This window comes from Lithobates pipiens, unplaced genomic scaffold (genome assembly GCF_037356315.1).
Source record: "Lithobates pipiens isolate NorthernLeopardFrog02 unplaced genomic scaffold, aLitPip1_a1.2 Scaffold_8, whole genome shotgun sequence".
In the NCBI taxonomy this organism is placed as follows: Eukaryota; Metazoa; Chordata; class Amphibia; order Anura; family Ranidae; genus Lithobates; species Lithobates pipiens.
The window spans coordinates 28,282,392-28,306,820 of record NW_027507903.1 but is presented as its reverse complement, the minus strand read 5'-3'; the positions used below and the strand labels follow the sequence as shown (position 1 = coordinate 28,306,820).

Genomic DNA, 24,429 nt, shown 5'->3' with positions numbered 1-24,429 from the left:
AAGTTCATTACTTATTTTATTAAAAAAAAAATTTTTTAAACGGATTTACACTATTGTGGCCCTCATTTCCTTCCTGTATGAGTTCTACAATGTGCGTTGAAGTTTAAAAGTGGAAGATTTTCCCATCGTTTGAGTACTTGATTGAAAATTCCCTGGAGAGCCTTTTATGTTGGATAACTCTATATAAGAGTATTCTGAAGTCTGATTGATCCTTCGAATGTATATTCGTTTGGATCCATTCTATCTGGTAAGCCTACATCTTATTTGGTGATGGATATGCCACAGGGTGCCTGCATGTGGTCTTCATAGGATGAAGGTGGATGGCTCTTTCCCTCTCACGTGTGGATTGGATTTAATTCGAAGCACATAATAGACTTTTTTCATATCAAAAAAAAATTTTTTTGGACTTTCTCACAATATTTTGTGTCTTTTTAGTTATTATCATTATTTTTCGGGTTTATTATAATTTTTTTCACTATCTCATGTGAGTGTGGGAAGCACTCTTTAATGTTATGTAATCTTGACACTTATACATTATTGTCACATCACTAAGTGGTTTAAATATATTTTTTATATAGCGCTACACTATAATTTAACATACATACATACATACATACTAGAGCTGCACGATTCTGGCCAAAATGATAATTACAATTTTTCACATTATACAAAAAAAAAAAAAAGGAATAAATTTACTTAGTTTTTTTAATCCATTAAAGTAATTTTTTTTTTTTTAAATTGCATTTGAAAGACCGCTGCACAAATACAGTGCGACATTAAATATTGCAACAACCACCATTTTATTCTCTAGGGTGTCAACTAAAAAATATATATATAATGTTTGAGGTTCTAAGTGATTTTCTAGCAAAAAAAAAAAGATTTTAACTTGAAACCAACAAATGTCTGAAAAAGGTTTAGTGTTTAAAGCGGAGGTCCACCCTAAAGTGGACCTTCCGCTCATCGGAACCCTCCCCCCCTCCGGTGCCACAATCGGCACCTTTCAGGGGGGAGGGGGGTGCAGTTACCTGGATAATCCAGGTAACTGCACCCACTTCCGGGATAGCTCTCTGCGGAAAGGGGCGTAACTTACGCCCCTTTCCGCAAGTGCCCGCCCCTTCCCGCAAGTGCCCCGCTGCCTGCTGGGAAACACACAGATCCCAGAGGCAGCGGGGAGCGTCCTTATTGCGCAGCGCAATTCGCGCATGCGCAGTAGGGAACCGGGAAATGAAGCCGAAAGGCGGCAGGACCCGACAGACGACCTAGAGATCGGCTTCGGGTGCCGACATCGCGGGCGCGCTGGACAGGTAAGTGTCACTATTTTAAAAGTCAGCAGCTGCAGTATTTGTAGCTGCTGGCTTTAAAAAAAAAAAAAAAAAAAAACGCGGAGTCCCGGTGGACTCCCGCTTTAAGTAGTTAAACTTTTTTCACTTACACACAAAGTCTATTCCATTGACAAATTGCTACAATGTTTATACTTAAGTTCCACTGATACAGAATGTTGTGATTCTTGGCAGAGACTGTGCAGTTTTCCTCTTCCTTTCTTTTGAAGGCTGTGACTTCAGAAGAGCAGAGAGAATTCTTTGCAAAGAAAGAATTGTGAAAACACTTTAGTCAAGATCACGATAATGATTCTTGACGATTAATTGTGCAGCTCTAATACATACATATTACTATTACAATTTAGACAGGATCCAATTAACCTACACCAGCATGTTTTTGTATGCTCTGTACATCCCTGTGCAGGCAGTCCCATTCATGTCAGTTGGCATGCGGCAGCTGCATGGACAGAGTCGCTGCTCCCAATCCGAAATCTGTGTGTTTAACCACTTAAAGTCAATCTTTTTCTGACACTTCTTTCTTAAGTTAAAATCAATATTTTTTGCTAGAAAATTACTTGGAACCCCCAAACATTATATATATTTTAGCAGAGACCCTAGGGAATAAAATGGCAATTGCTGCAATATTTCATGTCACACTGTATTTGCCCAAATGCAATTTTTTGGGAAAAAATTCACTTTAATGAAAAAAAAAAAAAAAAAGGAACGAAACATTAAAGTTAGCCCATTTTTTTTTTTTTTTGTTTTAATGTGAAAGAGGCTGTTACACCTTGAGAATCGTGATCTATCTTCTAAGCAAAAAAATTGTGATTCTCATTTTAGCCACAATTGTTCAGCTCTAACATACATTGATCGAAAATTGGCCAGTTCCTGCTGGACCATCCAAATTTGAATCCATGTATGGTCGGTTCTTACCCTCTTTTTGAATAAATCCAGTTTGGGTTATCCAATATTTTACTGTACACTACTTCTCTATGCACTTTGACATTCAAATTCATACATTAATGTGATAGATCGGACTTGTGTACAACCAGTCTGCCCATACATGGATTGAATTTCAAAAAGTCCCCGCTGGACCGGTCGATTTCTATTCATGTATAGCCAGGCCATCTCTTGTTGCAAAAATCCAAAGTTACGGTTATTCAATATTTTACTGTACGCTACTTCTCTGTGCACTTTGACATTCAAATTCATACATCAATACGATAGATCAATTTGTGTACAACCAGTCTGCCCATACATGGATTGAAATTCAACAAATTCTACTGTACGCTACTTCTCTGTACACGTTACCATACTACTACTTGAAGACCAGGCCTTTTCTGGTAATTGTCTGAAAATTAGTTAGAACTCCAAACATATATATATTTATTAAAGGCGAGGCCCTGGAGAATAAATTAGTGGGTTTTGCTAATTTTTATGCCATACGGTATTTGCACAGCCATTTTTCAAACGCAGTTTTTGGAAAAAAAATACACTTTTTTACATTTTATTGCAAAAAAATAAATACCTAACCATAATATAGATACCAAAAAAACATGTCACACTTTAAAATTGTGCACGCCCGCGCAACAGCGGCAAACAAAGTAAATTTTACTATCCATAGGCGACGACGCTTTAAAAGCTTTTACTTGAGCCCGTGATTGGGTACGTGATTTGACGGCAAGTGGTTAAAATACATACATAAATACAATGGATTGATGTGTGTACAACCAGTCTGCCCATACAAGAATCAAAATTTGACCGGTTCCTGCTGGACTAGCCAAATTTCGTTCCACATATGGCCAGCTACGCTCTCTTATTTAAAAAAACAAAACAATGTATGATCCAATATTTTACCGTACGCTACTTCTCTGTGCACCTTGTCATTAAAATAAATACATAAATAGGATAAATCGGTGTGTACAAGCAGCCTGCCCATACATGGATCAAAATCTGAATTTTAAACCATGGCTCGTTTTACCCTCTCTTGTAGCACAAATCCAAAATGAGGGTTATCCAATATTTTTCTGTGTGCTACTTTTCCATGCACCTTGCCATTAAAATACATACATAAATACAACAGATCAGTTATTCTCAACCAGGGTTCCTCCAGACATTGCTAGGGGTTCCTTCAGCATTGGTCCATTTCTGCATCTCGGATAAGTTCCCACTGACACTATTGATCTTTTTAGCCATCTGTAAGAAGGTAATTCTTCCCAATGACCATAAGTGTAAGGACAATTCTTCCCACTGACCATCACACTAATGTATCATGATTTGTAGATTTCTAATGGTTAGCAACGGTTCCCCCGAGACTGGAGAACTATTTCAAGGGTTCCTCTGGGTTGAAAGGGTTGAGAAAGGCTGCAATAGATCAACTTATATACAACCAGTCTGCCCATACAAAGATCAAAGTTCATCAAAACCCTGCTGGACCAGCCAAATTTTGATCCTCTTATTGCATACATCCAATGACGCTACTTCTCTGTGCACCTTGCCATTAAAATACATACATAAATACAATAGATCGACTTCTGTATGACCAGTCTACCCATACAAGGATCATAGTTCCTCCAATCTCTGCTGGACCAGCTGGATTTTTAGCCATGTATGGCCGGCTTTACCGTCTCTTATTCCAAAAATCCAATTACGCTACTTCTCTGTGCACCTTTCCATTACAATGCACATCCAACACATGCATAAAGCTTCGTGCAATCCACAGTCCAAATGTAAACAGAGATTTAGGTTACCTGGTCTCAAAGGGCTTAAAGCGGATTTCTAATCAAAAGTGGAACTTTCGCTTATTTTTGACAGGTCCCCTTCCCCATTTTGGGGAGACGGGCCGTGGGGCCAATCGTCCTGAAATTTCGACCCTTCCCTGCCGCCAGGGGCAAATTAGAAAGCACAGCGTGCTTTGCGCATGTGCAGTACTGAACCAGTAGTGAAGCCGAAAGCCTTCACTGCCTTGTTCCCCTACCAGGAATAGCGGCGGAAGTACCCCGGAGTCAATCCAAAGATCGGCTTGGGATCCCTGGACAGGCAAGTGCCGTAATATTAAAAGTCAGCAGCTACAGTATTTATAGCTGCTGACTTGTATTTTTTATTTTATTTATAGCTGCTGACTTTTGAATTAAAATTAATAAAAAAGCCTATTTTCACCCAGGACTTTTCACGTTGGAGGCTGGACCCCCTACGTGATGAGTCCTGGGTGAAAATAAGCTTTTGTAAGAATATGATACATACACTTCTCCTACAACAGCTGAAAATGATGCATTGTTGTTGCCTATTAATAGCACATGGTTGGGGTCCATGTCCAACCACAAAAGCAATTTCATGCTTTCTTGTCCTACAAATGAGCTTTCTGCAAAAACCAAACCCCCGTCCCTCGGGGGGCAAGAGAGCAGCCAGAGAATGTCACAGACCCAATTTAGAGGGTCTATTGCAGAATTCAAAAATAACAAAAAAATGTACTACTTATATTTGTGACTTTCTGGTGCGGATCTCTGGCTGGGATAAATATAGACAAATTGCTCCTCATTACCAATAAAAACTGAAACTACTAGAAACAGAGGCATGATGGGACTTGTAGTTCCACAACGGCTGAAGGGCCATCAGCTTCAGGATGGTCACATCCTCCTGTCCCCAGCAAAGGTTATCTTTATTCTGTGCAGTAGAAGATATGCAGAACCAACGTTTATCTGCCCCTGGGAGAAAGGAGTACACGCCTACAGTGAGGGGAAAAAAGTATTTGATCCCCTGCTGATTTTCTAAATTTGCCCACCGGCAAAGAAACGATCAGTCTATCATTTTAATGGTCGGTTTACTTTAACCACTTAAGCACCAGCCTTGTTTTGAGATTTTGGTGTTTACATGTTTAAAACAGTTTTTTTTTGCTAGAAAATTACTTAGAACCCCCAAACATTATATATTGTTTTTCTCTAACACCCTAGAGAATAAAATGGCGGTCGTCGCAATACTTTTTTTTTCCATACAGTATTTGCGCAGCAGTCTTACAAGCGCACTTTTTTGGGAAAAAATTCACTTTTTTGAATAAAAAAAAATATATAAGACACCAGTAAAATTAGCCCAATTTATTTTTTTTATAATGTGAAAGATAATGTTACGCCGAGTAAATTGATACCCAACATGTCACGCTTCAAAATTGCGCCCGCTCGTGGAATGACGACAAATGTTTACCCTTAAAAATCTCCATAGGCGACGTTTAAATAAATTCTACAGGTTGCACGTTTTGCGTTACAGAGGAGGTCTAGTGCTAGAATTATTGCTCTCGCTCTAACGATCGCGGTGATACCTCACATGTGTGGCTTGAACATCGTTTTCATATGCGGGTGCTACTCACGTATGCGTTCGCTTCTGAGCGCGAGATGGGCGGGACGGGGCGCGTTTAAAAAAAAATAAAAAATTATTATTTATTTTACTTTTTTTTTTTTTATACGGTTTAAAAAAAAAATGTCACTTTTATTCCTATTACAAGGAATGTAAACATCCCTTGTAATAGAAAAAAACATGACAGGTCCTCTTAAATATGAGATCTGGGGTCAAAAAGTCCTCAGATCTCATATTTACACAAAAATGCAATAAAAAAAAAAAAAATTGTAATTTAAAAAAATCATTTAAAAATGGTCTCTTTAAGAGCTATGGGCGAAAGTGATGTTTTGATGTCGCTTCTCCATACAATTGGTGGGCAGAAGGGTGGGGGCCATCTTCCCCTCACTCGTCTCCATACTGAGCCATCGAAAGGATGCGATTGCCTTCCGACGGCTCCAGTAAGCGGCGGAAGGCACCGGATCGTGGCGGGAGGAAGGGGCCCCTCTCCCGCCACCGAAAAAAGTGATCTCTCTGCGAATCCGCTGCAGGGACCACTTTTATCTTGTAGCGGACCACCCGCTGAAGAATGGGATACCGGGATTATGGCAGCTAGCAGCTGCCATAACAACCATATCCTCCTTCAAACAGCTGCCATAAAACTGCGGCGGACGGTCCGTAAACGGTTAACAGTAAGAGACAAAATAACAACAAAAATATCCAGAAAAACGCAAAAAAAGTTATAAATTGATTTGCATTTTAGTGAGTGAAATAAGTATTTGACCCCTTCCCAAAACATAACTTAGTACTTGGTGGCAAAACCCTTGTTGGCAATCACAGAGGTCAGACATTTCTTGTAGTTGGCACCAGGTTTGCTCACATCTCAGGAGGGATTTTGTCCCACTCCTCTTTGCAGATCCTCTCCAAGTCATTAAGGTTTTGAGGCTGACGATTAGCATTTCGAACCTTCAGCTCCCTCCACATATTTTCTATGGGGTTAAGGTCTAGAGACTGGCTAGACCACTCCAGGACCTTAATGTGCTTCTTCTTGAGCCCCTCCTTTGTTGCCTTGGCCAGGTGTTTTTGGGTCATTGTCCCAATGGGTCAATGACCCATTTTTAATGCCCTGGCTGAGCAAAGGAGGTTCTTGCCAAAGATTTGGTGGTATATGTCCTGAACCCATTGTCCCTTTGATGTGGTGAAGCTGTCCTGACCCCTTAGCAGAGAAACACCCCCAAAGCATAATGTTTCCACCTCCATTTTTGACAGTACAGATGTTGTTCTTGGGGTCATAGGCAGCATTCCTCCTCCAAAAACGGCGAGTTGATGCCAAAGAGCTCAATTTTGGTCTCATCTGACCACAACACTTTCCCCCGGTTCTCCTCTAAATCATTCCGATGTTCATTAGCAAACCTCAGACGGTCCTGTACATGGGCTTTCTTGAGCAGTGGGACCTTGCGGGCTCTGCAGGATTTCAGTCCTTCATGGCGTAGTGTGTTACCAATTGTTTTCTTGGTGATTATGGTCCCAGGTGTCTTGAGATCATTGGCAAGATTCTCCGTGTAATTCTGGGCTGACTCCTCACCGCCGCAGAGACCACTTTTATCTGAAAGCGTGCCATCCGCTGAAGAAGAGGATACCGGGGTTATGGTAGGTAGCTATGGTAGGTAGCTGCTACCATAACAATGATATCCTTCATCAAAGTGCCGACGTATATCGGCGTGAGCCGGTCCCGAAGTGGTTAAACTGGCCATAAATGGTTCAGTTTTTGCGTTAAGCCAATTGGCAATTCTCCCATCCACTAATTGGATGTGGATTCTTCCCCGGTGTGTCATCGTATTCTGACAGCTGAACTCACCATTGGAATACACCAGGGGTCTTCAAACTACGGCCCTCCAGTTGTTCAGGAACTACAATTCCCATCATGCCTGGTCATGTCTGTGAATGTCAGAGTTTTACAATGCCTCATGGGATGTGTAGTTCCGCAACCGCTGGAGGGTCGTAGTTTGAGGATCCTTGGAATACACTGATCAGCCCTGCAGCTGATTGGCTGCTGTCTCTGATCACATGGACGTTTTTATGAAATCAATCGATTTCATGAGCAGGAATTGTGATAGACGGATCTAAATGTGGATCCAGGTATGAGCAGCTTTAGACCTCATGCCAGGTTTTTATTATAGTCTTTGTCCCCTGCTGGGGAACGTCACCCTGTGAATTAGTTCAGGTGATCATCACCACACAGGAAAGTCCTGGGAAACCTCCAGCCTGGTCCAGGTGTCACCAGATCAGGAGGTCAGGGAAATCATTCATTGGGTACACCTGTCCCAGTGACTCTATTTGTGGAATGTCACTGGGGGGGGGGGGGGGGGGGGGGGCGCACACATAGACAGACTTATTATAATAAGCTGCCTATTGTCGGCATCTCCCACATACTGAAAAGACCAAAAGTTAAAAAAACGTACTTGGTGCCGATCTTCTCATTTGTCTTTTCAAGACATCTATAACAGTCTTAACCACTTGCTCACTGGGCACTTTTACCCCCTTTCCTGCCCAGGCCAATTTTCATCTTTCAGCAATGCAATACTGACAATTGCTCGGTCATGTAACACTGTACCCATGTGACATTTTTATCAATTTTTTTCACACAAATAGCGCTCTTTCTTTTGGTGGTAATTACCGATGAGTGTTTTTTGCTAAACTAAAAAAGACCGGAAATATTGAAAAAACAAAAACAAAAAGTTTGATGGTCGTGGATGAATGGCACAACAATGGGCCCCAGGATCTCGACATTATGGTGGACACATCGGAACACTTTTGACACATTTTTGGAAAGATTGACAATTATACAGCAATCGGTGCTATAAAAATGCACTGATTACTTTATAAATGGCGGGGAAGAGGATAACACTAGGGGGGCGATCAAGGGGTTAACTGTGTTCCCTAATGTGTGTTCTAACTGTAGGGGGAGGGGACTGACTATAGGAGATGAGAGATCGTGGTTCCTAGCTATTAGGAACTCACGATCTGCCTCTCCTGTCCTCACAGAACAGGGACGTGTGTGCGTTTACACACACACACACACACACACACACACACACACACACACACACACACACACACACACACACACACACACACACACACCCCTGTTCTGCCTCTTACCCGCGACCGCTCGTGGCCGGCGGTCATCACGAGCATTAGCACCCCCACAATGCAGCGGGCGCCTGCTATCCCGCTTAAAGGAGCCGACGTACAGCTACGATGGCTCGCAGGATTGTGCCGACCTGTCGCCGTATAATGGCGGCGGATGGTCGGCAAGTGGTTAATAATGATAATTACTAATTATTTTATTATGTGTTAGGGTTCGGCCCCTTTCACACTTCGCAGTCGCATAACAAGTTGTACCAAATGATTCCCAATGATAACCATTCATATCTGTGCGACTTCAAAGTAGTCCCTGTACTACGTTGGTCTGACTTTGATGCGAGTTGAGCTCCACGGACCTCAGGCATTCCCTGAAATCGCCGCAAAATCCTGGCCGCAAAACCATGCGACTTTCAAGTGAAGGGGCCTTTCATAGGTCATGTGACTCAAAAACCGCATCGAAAACGTAACACGGGTGCGTTAATAATGCGTTCTTGCTGCTTTTTCAATGCATTTGAACTGGGAGGTCTGTTTTTTTTTTTTTAGCTGACCAAAAATGCACCAAGCTGGATTTTTAACACCCCCCAATGGAAGCCCACTGGACCAGTGTGAAGACATACCATACATAGAATTTAAAGGGATACATTTTATCTTAATCTTTTCTTGCCAATAATGGCTGACAATAAATTCATATTCATTTAAATTCATGATATTAATTAAAAACACTGAATAAAAATGTGCAAATCGTGCATAAAAAACGCTCCAAAGTTGTGCATAAAAACGTGTAGAAAGAAAAAAAAAAAAAAAAAACGTTAAAACGCTCAAAGACACTACACTCAAGTGTAAATGCAGCCTTAGAGTGCCCCCCACTCTGGATGAGGGAGCACAGGGGGCACAGTAGAGAGCAGCATTGTCATAGGGGAGAAGAGGGGGGAGTGTTAGATGTATTATGAGATTTGGATACACTAGAACTGCATAATTAATCATCAAGAATCGTTATCGCGATCTCGACTAAAGCGTTTCCCGATTCATTCTATGCAAACAATTCTCTCTGCTCTCCTGAAGCCACAGACATCAAAAGAAACGGAGAAAAACTGGGCAGTCTGCCAAGAATCACAACATTCTTTATCAGTGGAACTTAAGTATAAACATTGTAACAGTTTGTCAATGGAATAGACTTTGTGTGCAAGTGAAAAAGTTTAACCACTTAAACACTAAACCTTTTTCTTACATTTGATGGTTTCAAGTTAAAATCATTTTATTTTTTGCTAGAAAATTACTTAGAACCCCCAAACATTATATACACACTTTATATTATATTCACCCTAGAGAATAAAATGGTGGTTTATGTCACACTGTATTTGCGCAGCGGTCTTTCAAATGCAATTTTTTGGGGGAAAAATGACTAACCGCTTCCCGACCGCCTCACGCAGATATACTGGGGCATAAGGGCAGGTACAGGCAAATTAACGTACCTGTACGTTGCCCTTTAAGAGGCAGGTTGCGGGTGCACGTGTTCGCCGGGAGCTCCGTAACCGTGATCGCGTGTTCCGTGGACTCGATATCCGCGGGGATACCCGCGATCGTCTCACGGGGAGATGCTAATGTAAACAAGCATTTCCCATTTCTGCCTAGTGACAGTGTCACTGATCAGTATTGTGTCACACACAGCCTCTCACAGTTAGAATCACTCCCTAGGACCCACTTAACCTCTACAGCGCCACCTAGTGGTTAACCCCCAGTCATGTTTTTACAGTAATCAATGCAATCAATGCAATGCAATGTAATCAATGTAATGTTTTAGCATTGGTCGCTGTATTAATGCCAATGGTCCCAAAAACGGGTCAAAAGTGTCCAATGTGTCCACCGTAATGTCACAGTCGCAATAAAAATCACTGATCACCACTATTACTAGTAAAAAAAAAAAAAATTAAAAAAAAAAATGCTATAAAACTATCCCCTATTTTATAGACGCTATAACTTTTGCGCAAACCAATCAATATATGCTTATTATGTGATTTTTTTTTTTTTTTACCAAAAATATGTAGAAGAATACGTCGGCCTAAACAATCGGGGGAAAAAAAATTATATATTTTCTGGGTATATTTCTTATAGCAAAAAGTAAAAAATATTGCTTTTTTTTTCTAAATTGTCGCTCCTTTTTTGTTTATTGCGTAAAAAAATAAAAAGCACAGAGGTGATCAAATATCACCAAAAGAAAGCTCTATTTGTGGGGGAAAAAAAAAGGACGCCAATTTTGTTTGGGAGCCACGCCGTACGACCACGCAATTGTCAGTTAAAGCGACGCAGTGCCGAATCGCAAAAAGTGCTCTGGTCTTTGGCCAGCCAAATGGTCCGGGGCTGAAGTGGTTAAGCTGAATGTTTTCCTGAATAGCCCGAAAAATAAATAAATAAATAAATAAATAAATAAATAAAAACACCGCATGCATGGTCAGCTTTCATAATAACTGGAAGGGGTTGGATCTGCATATAATATAAGCAGAAAATCAGTAGGGAATAAATTAAAACAAGGACATCCTGTTTCTGATTCCAGACTCTGAAGGTATAACAAATAAAAAGGACGCTTTACTATTCATAACCGCACTGAGTAATCTGGCAATATTTAATGAGCCCTGGGGCGGCTCAGAGAACCTCGACAATCGCTGCCATCCTACAAGCACATGATGCATGGATAGAGCTCTGCATTATTCACATCGGCGCCGGCCGGGGGAATCGCAAAGGTAACTAAAAGTTTAAAGCGGAAGTAATCCCATCCATGAAACAGGTTCATTTCTGACACGTGCCGGAGATGTAACACTCCCATTGGTTGTGCTCTCAACCAAACTGTCAAACCAGCCAATGGCCGGTGTCATAACTGATCACATGTGCAGCATCATAGCAGCTGAAGATCAAAACAGAGGCCAAGATGGCGGCTTCCTTGGCTGAGAATGATAGGGGGGGGGGTTTACTTCCACTTTAAAAAAAAAAAATCTGTGATTCTCCATGGAGATGGTTCACATCTCCACTGCAAAACGCCTGAAGCTCAAAACAAGGTTTTGGTTTTTTTTGCAGATTTTGGGTGTTTTTTTGCTTTTTTTACGTTGGTGACCTTTTGACCTGTACTAAATTGCAGCAAAGACGCGGCAAAATCACAGCTAACCGCAAAACCACGCAACTTTCTGCCTGAAAACACTACGCTCAGGTGTGACTGGGGTCTAAGCGTTTGCACTTTTCTTCTTAAGGCTGGGTTCACATTGCAGCGATGCAGGAACGCCGCGAATCCGCTGCAGGTTCCCGCATCGCATGCCTCCCGGCGGCAGTTCACACTGCCCTATGCGAACTGCTGGGAGTGTCAGTGAAATGTTAATGACACCCCCAGATCAGTTGGCATATCGCAGTGCGATCTGCAAACTCGGACAGGAATCGGATCGCATGGTGTGAACACCCATGCGATCTGATTCTGCTGCGGACCAAAAAAAGGGTCCTGTGCGAGTTTGGGCCGGATGCGATGCGAGTTCAGCCATACTATCTGTATGGCTAAACTCGCATCGCACAGAGATCGGATGTGATTTGCACTGCAGTGCGGTGCGAATCACATCCGATCTCATAAACTGCTGCAGTGTGAACCCAGCCTTAGGGGACTTTCTCCCACTTCACATTTTCACCAGCTTTCATTCCGTCACTTCTACTATGCTTTTTGGTCACCACTGTCCCAACTGTCCCAACTGTCCCAACTGTCCCACTCAATTTCTTCATTTCTGGCTCCTCCTATATTTTGGGACTTACTTTTCTATTGATCACACATCTATATTATAGAATTTACTTCTATCCACAGAAGGAGCCCACACCCACCGTTATTCGGACATTGTTTCTTTGGGACTCCACATGTGCGCCTGGCTGTCTCCACTCGGTCACCTCAACATCCGTGGCAGACACTTCCTACAGTCCTTGTCCTCCAGCCTCCTAAATACAGCATTCCTACAGTCCTTGTCCTCCAGCCTCCTAAATACAGCATTTCTACAGTCCTTGTCCTCCAGCCTCCTATATACAGCATTCCTACAGTCCTTGTCCTCCAGCCTCCTAAATACAGCATTCCTACAGTCCTTGTCCTCCAGCCTCCTATATACAGCATTCCTACAGTCCTTGTCCTCCAGCCTCCTAAATACAGCATTCCTACAGTCCTTGTCCTCCAGCCTCCTATATACAGCATTCCTACAGTCCTTGTCCTCCAGCCTCCTAAATACAGCATTCCTACAGTCCTTGTCCTCCAGCCTCCTATATACAGCATTCCTACAGTCCTTGTCCTCCAGCCTCCTAAATACAGCATTCCTACAGTCCTTGTCCTCCAGCCTCCTATATACAGCATTCCTACAGTCCTTGTCCTCCAGCCTCCTAAATACAGCATTCCTACAGTCCTTGTCCTCCAGCCTCCTAAATACAGCATTCCTACAGTCCTTGTCCTCCAGCCTCCTATATACAGCATTCCTACAGTCCTTGTCCTCCGGCCTCCTATATACAGCATTCCTACAGTCCTTGTCCTCCGGCCTCCTATATACAGCATTCCTACAGTCCTTGTCCTACAGCGGTTGTATACCCGCTGGAACAATAAAATAAAAAACAAAACCTAGACGGCAAGGGCATAATGAGCTAGTATGCAACGCATGCGTGTGGGAGACTACTTTCTGGAAAAGTCCGGAGTCTGCCAGGCTTTCAGCCGAGAATCCCTGGTGCGCATGCGCTGCTGCAGTCAGCGGGCCATTGCGAGGGGAATATCTCCTAAACTGTACAGGTTTAGGAGATATTCTTCTTTACCTACAGGTGAGCCTTATTATAGGCCTTATTATATATATAGGCTTACCTGTAGGTAAAAGTAATAAAATTGACTATGCAACCGCTTTAACTTAAAAGCGGAGTGCCACCCAAAAGTGGAACTTCCACTTTAAGCTCACCTCACCCCCTTACATGCCACATTTGGCATGTCTTTTTTTTTTTTTTTTTTTGGGGGGGGGGGGGGGGGTACCTAGTTTTGACAGATACCCAGCTCCTCCTCTCCCCCTCCCTCCTTGCAGTCTTCTAGGACACATCACAGGTCCCAGAAGATTGCCCGGCCACTGAAAAGGCGCACCCAGCTGTGAAGCCGCAAGCTGCCATATATGTAGACGCTATCAATTTTGCAAAAACCAATCAATATTCACTTATTGTGATTTTGTTTTCTTTTTGTATGTAGAAGAATATATAATCGGGATAAACTGAGGAATACATTTTATATATAATATATATATATATATATATATATATATATATATATTCATATTCATATATTCTTGGGGGGATATTTATTATATCAAAAAGTAAAAAATATTGCTTTTTTTTTCTAAATTGTTGGTATTTTGTTGTTTATAGTGCAAAAAATATAAACCGCAGAGGTGATCAAATACCACCAAAAGAAAGCTCTATTTGTGGGGAAAAAGGGACATCAATTTTGTTTGAGCACAATGTCGCACGACCGCACAATTGTCAGTTAAAGCGACGCAGTGCCGTATAGCAAAAAATGGCCTGGTCATTAATGGCAAATCCTTCTGGCAATGAAGTGATTAAAAATGATTTGCACCAAAATAATATACTGCAAAAATCTGCAACAAAAACTCTTTACCAAAACGGTCGTCCCGCGATTTACCCCGGATCCCTAGGCGAGGTTTATATAGACATGGGCAGGCCAGGTGGATCCCCTCGGGGGGGAAGGATCATCTGCTGGAGGTGTGAGCACACCCTGCCCTCCAACCACCACATCTTCCTCCCCATCCCTATAATTACATGGTGAGAATGTCAGGGACAGCCCATATACATGCCAATTAGTGGCACAGCGTGTCTAAAGTCTTTTCTGCAGATAATTTACACCTGTATGGGCACCTCGAGGAAAGCAAAGTTCTAACTGGTTACCGTATACGGGATTGTGCATTATATACTACATTATATACTACACCTTGTAATTATAGAGTGCCAGGCTGCATGTGACACAATACTGGAAAACAAAAATTCTATACAAAGTCTGAGAAACCACCAAATTCACCATCACCGCCTTCCACTAACCACCAGCTGCTCCGACCAATTCTGACATTTCTCACATTCATGTTAAAATCAGCAATTTTTGTTGCTAGCAAAATTACTCAGACCTCCCACCATTATATAGTTTATGAAAGCAGAGGCCCTGGAGAATACAATGGTGGCTGTTGCAATTTTCTATGTCACACTGTAATTGCGCAGCCGTTTATCAAACGCAAATTTTCAGGGAAAAAAAATATATATAATAAATAATTTAATGCATTTTATGCACACAAATATAATTTATATAATAGATTTTATTTTAACCACTTGACCACTGGGCACTTAAACCCCCTTCCTAACCAGACCAATTTTCAGCTTTCGGTGCTCTCACATTTTGAATGACAATTACTCAGTCATGCAACACTGTACCCAAATGCAATTTTTGTCCTTTTTTTCACACAAATAGAGCTTTCTTTTGGTGGTATTTAATTTTTTGCGCTATAAATCAAAAAAGACTTAAAATTTGTTTTAAAAAAAAATCTTTGTTTCTGTTAAAATTTATTGCAGAGTATTGGCCGAGTATTGGCCGAGTATTGGCCGAGTATTGGCCGAGTATTGGCCGAGTATTGGCCGAGTATTGGCCGAGTATTGGCCGAGTATTGGCCGAGTATTGGCCGAGTATTGGCCGAGTATTGGCCGAGTACTGGCCGCGTACTGGCCGAGTACTGGCCGCGTACTGGCCGCGTACTGGCCGCGTACTGGCCGTGTACTGGCAGCGTACTGGCAGCGTACTGGCAGCGTACTGGCAGCGTACTGGCAGCGTACTGGCAGAGTAGTGCAGCGTACTGGCAGAGTAGTGCAGCGTACTGGCAGAGTAGTGCAGCGTAGTGGCAGAGTAGTGCAGCGTAGTGGCAGAGTAGTGCAGCGTAGTGGCAGAGTAGTGCAGCGTACTGGCAGAGTAGTGCAGCGTAGTGGCAGAGTAGTGCAGCGTAGTGGCAGAGTAGTGCAGCGTAGTGGCAGAGTAGTGCAGCGTAGTGGCAGAGTAGTGCAGCGTAGTGGCAGAGTAGTGCAGCGTAGTGGCAGAGTAGTGCAGCGTAGTGGCAGAGTAGTGGCAGAGTAGTGGCAGAGTAGTGCAGCGTAGTGGCAGAGTAGTGGCAGAGTAGTGCAGCGTAGTGGCAGAGTAGTGGCAGAGTAGTGCAGTGTAGTGGCAGAGTAGTGCAGCGTATTGGCAGACCAGATTAGTGCCGAGTATTGGCCGAGTACTGGCTGAATATTGGCAGAGTATTGGTAGAATATTGCAGAGTACTGGCAGAGTACTGGCAGAGTACTGGCACTGAGCAGCATGTGGGCACTATAGATCTAGCCCACAGCGTTTCTACAAACGATCTCTTTCCCTCTCGCCTCGCACTGTACAGACTGATACAGAGAGTGGAGGGAGGAACCGGCGTCATGACATGATGCCGGTTTGTTTACAAGTGATGGTGCCCATTTACCGTGATCCGCCTGCGGTCACGGATGTTTCCGGGAGTGCGCCCCAGGGGGGCACACGAGAGCAACATTCCAGGAGGACATCCATGGACACCCTCCCAGAATAAGCCGACCGCACTGTAGCCGTCTTTCGGCTGTGGCCCGGTTGGCAAGTGGTTAAATAAAAAGAAGAAGAAGATGTTGTGCCAACTGAAGCTGTCAGAATGTAACATTTCCACTCCTGTGAAGTGGTGACAATTGGTACCTAAAAATCTCCACAGGCCACCTTTTACATGCTAGAGTTAAATGTGAGCTCTGGAATTAGAATTATTGCTAGAAGTCTCCGTTCACATTGACTGCGGCTCTGAAATTGTGCAACTTCATCTGAAATCACACGATTTCAAATCGGCCTGTCAGTGCAACATCAGGTGCCAATTTGAAGACATCGGTGCAGCTTCATGCTCAGATGTCTATTCAAGTCGCATGGAAATCGCCCAAAGTAGTGCATGTACTACTTTCTCAAATCGATGCGGCACCGCAAAGTCGGCTTCATATTGATTTGAATAGTGCGACTGCCAGCAATCGGATGCAACTTGGCATGCGATTTGTTCTGAAAATCGCATGACAAGTTGCTAAAACATGAACTGGGGCTGACTTCGACACAACTTTGGTGCAATCACTGTTTACATAAGCATGCAGGACCAATATATACGTTCGCATTTGTGAGGGAGACTGGGGGGGCCGGAGAGATCTGTCATTTATTTACTTTTTTTTTTTAATTTAACTTTATTGCTGTCACAAGGGATGAACAACATCCTTTGTAATAGCTGGCGCAGTGACAGGTACTCTTTATTGAGAGATCTGCAGTCTAGTAGACACCCAATTCCTTCTCTGCCTTTCAAAGCAGCTGATCAAATCTAACTTTATTGCTATCACAAGGGGTGAACAAGACAGCTTGTGATAGCTGGGGTAGTGATAGGTACTCTTTATTGAGAGATCTGGGGTCTATTAGACCCCTAATCTCCCCTCTGCCCTCCAATGATCATAAATAAATGGAGACGGGTTTGATCAGATGCTTGCCTAGCCAGGTACATCCTAAGGGCTGTTATCCCGAGTCTTCATAGAACATACCAAGCCACATTGTATAACCAACAACCGATCATTCACACTCCATAACATTAAGGGGGGGGGGGGGGGTCCAGTCTCTGATCACAGCTGGCAGACATGTACACTGTGCTGGAGGGGGCTTCACTTTCCTGAGCAAAGCACCTAGGGAAGGAAGATCCATACTGTGTGCAAAGGCCCCGAAGGCTGCACAGCAAGTTCCACAGGTAAGTCTCCGGGGGGTTGGATCCTGAAATACTCGTACTTCTATTGTAAATGGAATTCCACAGGTTGTCAACTTCTGAGCTCCTTATACTTGTGGTCATTGGGAAGAATTACCCCCCTTACAGATAGCTAAAAAGATCAATGGTGTCAGTGGGAACTTATCTGAGAGGCAGAAATTGGCCATTGCTCAAGGAACCCCTACAACCTCTGGAGGAATCCTACGGCTCCATGGAATCCTGGTTGAGAAACCACACACTATACAATCCAAGGGTGCAAAACACCAAAACCGAAATGTACAATCCTATTCACTGAGTGCGACCTTCCTAATCTACCGGCATGGCAGAGCAATACTCTGCAGAAAATCCTACAAACCACCACCCACTTGTGTGACTCCGATATTGTGTAAGGGTGCATTCACGCCTGAGCGTAGCGTTTTCAAGCAGAAAATCGCCCAAATTTACAGCGATTTTGTAGCGGTTTTTGCAGCTTTTTTTACTGCGATTCGCTGCGTTTCTTACCGCGATTTTGTGCAGGGCAAAAGGTCACCAATGTTAAAAGAAAAACGCCAAATCTGCTCAATTCAAGCGACAAAAAAGGGTCTGGAACTTGTTTGAGCTTAAGGCTGGGTTCACACTGCTGCGATGCGGGAACGCTGCGAATCTACTGCGGGTTCCCGCATCGCATGCCTCCCGGCGGCAGTTCACACTTGAACCCAGCCTCAGGCGTTCGGCTTCAGGCGACATGGAGTGGGGATGTGAACCATCTCCATTGAGAATAATAGATTTTTTCCCCTCCAGCGTCTTGTAACTTCAGGCTTCAAGCTACACAACGCTCAGGTGTGAATGGGGTCTAAGGGAGGCCGTCTACAACCCTTTTTTTTTTTTTTTTTTGGATAAACCCTCAAAATAACTTTCCAGTCTCAGGGAACCCCCCATAATAATTACTAGATCTACTAGTCCCAGTACATTAGTGTGATGGGGAGTGGGAAGAGGAGGAGGACGCTCCTTATATGTGATTGGAGGGAAGAATCCTCCATACAGATCGCTAGAAAGAGGATCGGTGTCAGAGGTCACTCATCTGAGATCAGAGATCACTCCGGAGGATCATCCCCGGGACTTCATATCACAGGAAACCAGGAGAAGGAATTCTACACAAATCAGATGATAACCCAAAACATCACAACCAATCAGAGAAACAACGCAGGGGGCTACAAACCCCCCCCCCCCCCCATATACAAAAGGGAGTACAACACCCCCAACATATAAAACTCCAGAGACTACAGCCCTCCCCCCCCCATATACAACATAGGAGACTACAACCCTCCCCCCCCCATATATATATACAACATAGGAGACTACAACCCTCCCCCCCCATATACACAACATAGGAGACTACAACCCTCCCCCCCATACAACAAAAGGGAGTACAACACCCCCAAGATATAAAACTCCGGAGACTACATCCCCCCCAATATACAACACAGGGGACTACGACCCCCCCCCCCATATACAATATAGGAGACTACAACTCTCTCTCCCCCCCCATATACAATATAGGAGACTACAACTCTCCCCCCCCCATATACAATATAGGAGACTACAACTCTCCCCCCCCCATATACAATATAGGAGACTACAACTCTCCCCCCCCCATATACAATATAGGAGACTACAACTCTCCCCCCCCCATATACAATATAGGAGACTACAACTCTCCCCCCCCCATATACAATATAGGAGACTACAACTCTCCCCCCCCATATACAATATAGGAGACTACAACTCTCCCCCCCATATACAATATAGGAGACTACAACTCTCCCCCCCATATACAATATAGGAGACTACAACTCCCCCCCCCCCCATATACAACATAGGAGACTACAACTCCCCCCCCCCCATATACAACATAGGAGACTACAACTCTCCCCCCCCCCCCATATACAACATAGGAGATTACAACTCTCCCCCCCATATACAACATAGGAGACTACAACTCTATCCCCCCATATACAACATAGGAGACTACAACTCTCCCCCCCATATACAACATAGGAGACTACAACTCTCCCCCCCCCCCATATACAACATAGGAGACTACAACTCTCCCCCCCATATACAACATAGGAGACTACAACTCTCCCCCCCATATACAACATAGGAGACTACAACTCTCCCCCCCCCCATATACAACATAGGAGACTACAACTCTCCCCCCCCATATACAACATAGGAGACTACAACTCTCCCCCCCCATATACAACATATGAGACTACAACTCTATCCCCCCATATACAACATAGGAGACTACAACTCTCCCCCCCCCCATATACAACATAGGAGACTACAACTCTCCCCCCCCCATATACAACATAGGAGACTACAACTCTCCCCCCCCATATACAACATAGGAGACTACAACTCTCCCCCCCATATACAACATAGGAGACTACAACTCTCCCCCCCCATATACAACATAGGAGACTACAACTCTCCCCCCCATATACAACATAGGAGACTACAACTCTCCCCCCCATATACAACATAGGAGACTACAACTCTCCCCCCCATATACAACATAGGAGACTACAACTCTCCCCCCCCATATACAACATAGGAGACTACAACCCTCCCCCCCCCATATACAACATAGGAGACTACAACCCTCCCCCCCATATACAACATAGGAGACTACAACCCTCCCCCCCATATACAACATAGGAGACTACAACCCTCCCCCCCCATATACAACATAGGAGACTACAACTCCCCCCCCCCCCCATATACAACATAGGAGACTACAACCCCCCCTCCCCCATATGCAACATAGGAGACTACAGCCTCCCCCATATATACAACATAGCGGACTAGTTCGGTATCTCAGTGTTTCTTATGTCACAAAACTTTGTTCTTATACTAATGGAAACCACAAACATTACACAACAGAAAAAAAGGGAACAAAAACAAACTTGTAACAAACTAATATCATCAACTTGTAGAGAGAGGAGAAAAAAACTCTATAAGAGATGAGAGGAGAGAAGAGAGAAGTATACAGCAAGTCACATAGAGATACATAGGAAGGACTCCCCACATCCCACCATTGTGAGGACAGTCACCCGTCACCATCATTTGTCACCCGTCACCCCAACATTCATCACCACACTTCATTCCCCCCTCCCATCATTCACCACCCTTCACCTTCCCCATCATTCACAATTCATTCCCCCTCCTCCTTCATTCACCACCCATCATTCACCACCCTTCATTCCCCCTCCATCATTCACCGCTCTTCATTCCCCCTCCATCATTCCCCTTCCATCATTCACCACCCTTCATCCCCCCTCCCATCATTCACCCCCCTCATTCACCACCATTCACTCCCCCATCATTCATCACCCTTCATTCTCCTCTATCATTCATCACCCTTCCTTCTCCCCCATCATTCATCACACTTCATTCTCCCCCCCACATCATTATTCTTCACCAACCCTCCCCCCCCCCATCACCCTTCATTCTCCCCCATCACTCATCCCCATCATTCATCACCCTTCATTCTCCCCCATCACTCTTCATTCTCCGTTCTCCCCATCACCCTTCATTCCCCCATCATCATTCATCACCCATCATTCATCACCCTTCATTCTCCCCCCATCATCCGTCACCCTTCATTCATCACCCTTCATTCTCCCCCATCACTTATCACTCTTCATTCTACCACATCATTCAGCACCCTTCATCCCCCCCCCCCCCATCACCCTTCATTCTCCCTCGTTATTCACTACCCTTCATTCTCCCCCATCATCACCCCTCATTCTCCACTCATAACCCTTCATTCATCACTCATCACTCCTCATTCTCCCCCACCCATCACTCCTCATTCTCCCCCATCACTCATCACTCCTCATTCTCCCCCGGTCGGTATTACCGGATGATTTTCACCACCAGGCAGACGATGAGGAGGGTGCTGAAGCCGCAGACGAAGATGAAGACACTGCGGATGGTGGGCATGTATTCCCGGATGGAGCTGACTCGAGTCACCCCGGCGGTGTCGTTGCTCGGAGTCCCCGGGGTCTCGGCGGTGCTGTTCCCGGTGATGGCCAGTACTGATCCTCCTCCGTCTTGTTCTCTCCGGTACACTGAGCCGCCCAGAGCTCCGCACACCGCAACCCACAGCAACACCACCAGCCATGTCATCTTCATCCTCCCCGATCACAGTCCTCCGCTCCGTCCGCTCTCCGTGCAGGAAATGGGAACCCGGAAGAGTTCTGCACACCGTGTATGGAGAGAGGCGGAGCTGTCACTCAGCGTATCCCAGGCAACCGGGGACCACCAACCACTGACAGGGCCCCCGGGACTGGCCTGAGGGCCACACTTCATACACACATGAAGAATGGGGGGAGATAAAACTGTTATCATAAATTAGGGTTAGAACCCCTGTCAGGTGCTGTCTCTGTTCCAGTGGGGAGATTTCCCTTCACTTCCTGTTCAATAATCACAACAGGAAATGAAAGGAAATCTCTCAAAGTCAGGGTATCCCGGGGTGTCACCAGAATAAATGTCCCCAGCGGAGGAATTCCCCTCTATTGCTGTCATGGAAACAATAAAACGTTCAGCGATAACATAGATTACCAATTGTCCTCATTCTGAAAAGGTCTGTTCAAAGGGAAACAAATACCCCCAGAGGTGTCCCCAGAAATAAATGTCCCCAGAGGTGTCCCCAGAAATAAATGTCCCCACAGGTGTCATGTCCCCAGAAACAAATGTCCCCAGCGGTGTCCCCAGTGATGTCCCCAGAAACAAATGTCCCCAGCGGTGTCCTCAGAAACAAACATCCCCAGGAGTGTGCCCAGAAACAAATGTCCCCAGCAGTGCCTCAGAAACAAGTGTCCCCAGGAACAAACGTCCCCAGCAGTGTCCTCAGAAACAAATGTCCCCAGCGGTGTCCCCAGGAACAAACATCCCCAGCAGTGTCCTCAGAAACAAACGTCCCCAGCGGTGTCCCCAGGAACAAACGTCCCCAGCAGTGTCCTCAGAAACCAATGTCCCCAGCGGTGTCCCCAGGAACAAATGTCCCCAGCAGTGTCCGCAGAAACAAGTGTCCCCAGGAACAGAGGGCGCCAGCAGTGTCCTCAGAAACAAATGTCCCCAGGGGTGTCTTCAGAAACAAACATCCCCAGTGATGTCCCCAGAAACAAATGTCCCCAGCAGTGTCCTCAGAAACAAATGTCCCCAGCGGTGTCCCCAGGAACAAACATCCCCAGCAGTGTCCTCAGAAACAAATGTCCCCAGTGGTGTCCCCAGAAACAAATGTTCCCAGCGGTGTCCTCAGAAACAAACATCCCCAGCAGTGTCCCCAGAAACAAGTGTCCCCAGTGGTGTCCCCAGGAACAAACGTCCCCAGCAGTGTTCTCAGAAACAAATGTCCCCAGCGGTGTCCCCAGGAACAAACGTCCCCAGCAGTGTCCTCAGAAACAAATGTCCCCAGCGGTGTCCCCAGGAACAAACGTCCCCAGCAGTGTCCCCAGAAACAAATGTCCCCAGCGGTGTCCCCAGGAACAAACGTCCCCAGCAGTGTCCTCAGAAACAAATGTCCCCAGCAGTGTCCCCAGGAACAAAGGGCGCCAGCAGTGTCCTCAGAAACAAATGTCCCCAGGGGTGTCCTCAGAAACAAACATCCCCAGTGATGTCCCCAGAAACAAATGTCCCCAGCAGTGTCCTCAGAAACAAGTGTCCCCAGCGGTGTCCCCAGGAACAAACATCCCCAGCAGTGTCCTCAGAAACAAATGTCCCCAGCGGTGTCCCCAGGAACAAATATCTCCAGCAGTGTCCTCAGAAACAAATGTCCCCAGCGGTGTCCCCAGGAACAAACGTCCCCAGCAGTGTCCTCAGAAACAGATGTCCCCAGCGGTGTCCCCAGGAACAAACGTCCCCAGCAGTGTCCCCAGAAACAAATGTCCCCAGCGGTGTCCCCAGGAACAAACGTCCCCAGCAGTGTCCTCAGAAACCAATGTCCCCAGCGGTGTCCCCAGGAACAAACGTCCCCAGCAGTGTCCTCAGAAACAAATGTCCCCAGCGGTGTCCCCAGGAACAAACGTCCCCAGCAGTGTCCTCAGAAACAAATGTCCCCAGCGGTGTCCCCAGGAACAAACGTCCCCAGCAGTGTCCCCAGAAACAAATGTCCCCAGCGGTGTCCCCAGAAACAAATGTCCCCAGCGGTGTCCCCAGGAACAAACGTCCCCAGCAGTGTCCTCAGAAACAAATGTCCCCAGCAGTGTCCCCAGGAACAAAGGGCGCCAGCAGTGTCCTCAGAAACAAATGTCCCCAGGGGTGTCCTCAGAAACAAACATCCCCAGTGATGTCCCCAGGAACAAACGTCCCCAGCAGTGTCCTCAGAAACCAATGTCCCCAGCGGTGTCCCCAGGAACAAACGTCCCCAGCAGTGTCCTCAGAAACAAATGTCCCCAGCGGTGTCCCCAGGAACAAACGTCCCCAGCAGTGTCCTCAGAAACAAATGTCCCCAGCGGTGTCCCCAGGAACAAACGTCCCCAGCAGTGTCCCCAGAAACAAATGTCCCCAGCGGTGTTCCCAGGAACAAACGTCCCCAGCAGTGTCCTCAGAAACAAATGTCCCCAGCGGTGTCCCCAGAAGCAAATGTCCCCAGCAGTGTCCTCAGAAATAAATGTCCCCAGCAGTGTCCCCAGGAACAAAGGGCGCCAGCAGTGTCCTCAGAAACAAATGTCCCCAGGGGTGTCCTCAGAAACAAACATCCCCAGTGATGTCCCCAGAAACAAATGTCCCCA

General features: G+C 45.2%; 1 protein-coding gene across 1 annotated transcript in view; it reads right to left on the bottom strand.

Annotated features, from left to right (window-relative positions):
• The window catches only part of FAM174B (family with sequence similarity 174 member B), an 85,236-nt gene extending 63,339 nt beyond the window's left edge, over positions 1–21,897 (bottom strand). The window contains exon 1 of the mRNA XM_077473831.1: positions 21,555–21,897. Coding sequence (XP_077329957.1) covers positions 21,555–21,829 — 275 coding nt within the window. The 5' untranslated portion in view covers positions 21,830–21,897. The remainder of the gene's footprint in view (positions 1–21,554) is intronic.
• Positions 21,898–24,429: the final 2,532 nt, after the last annotated feature.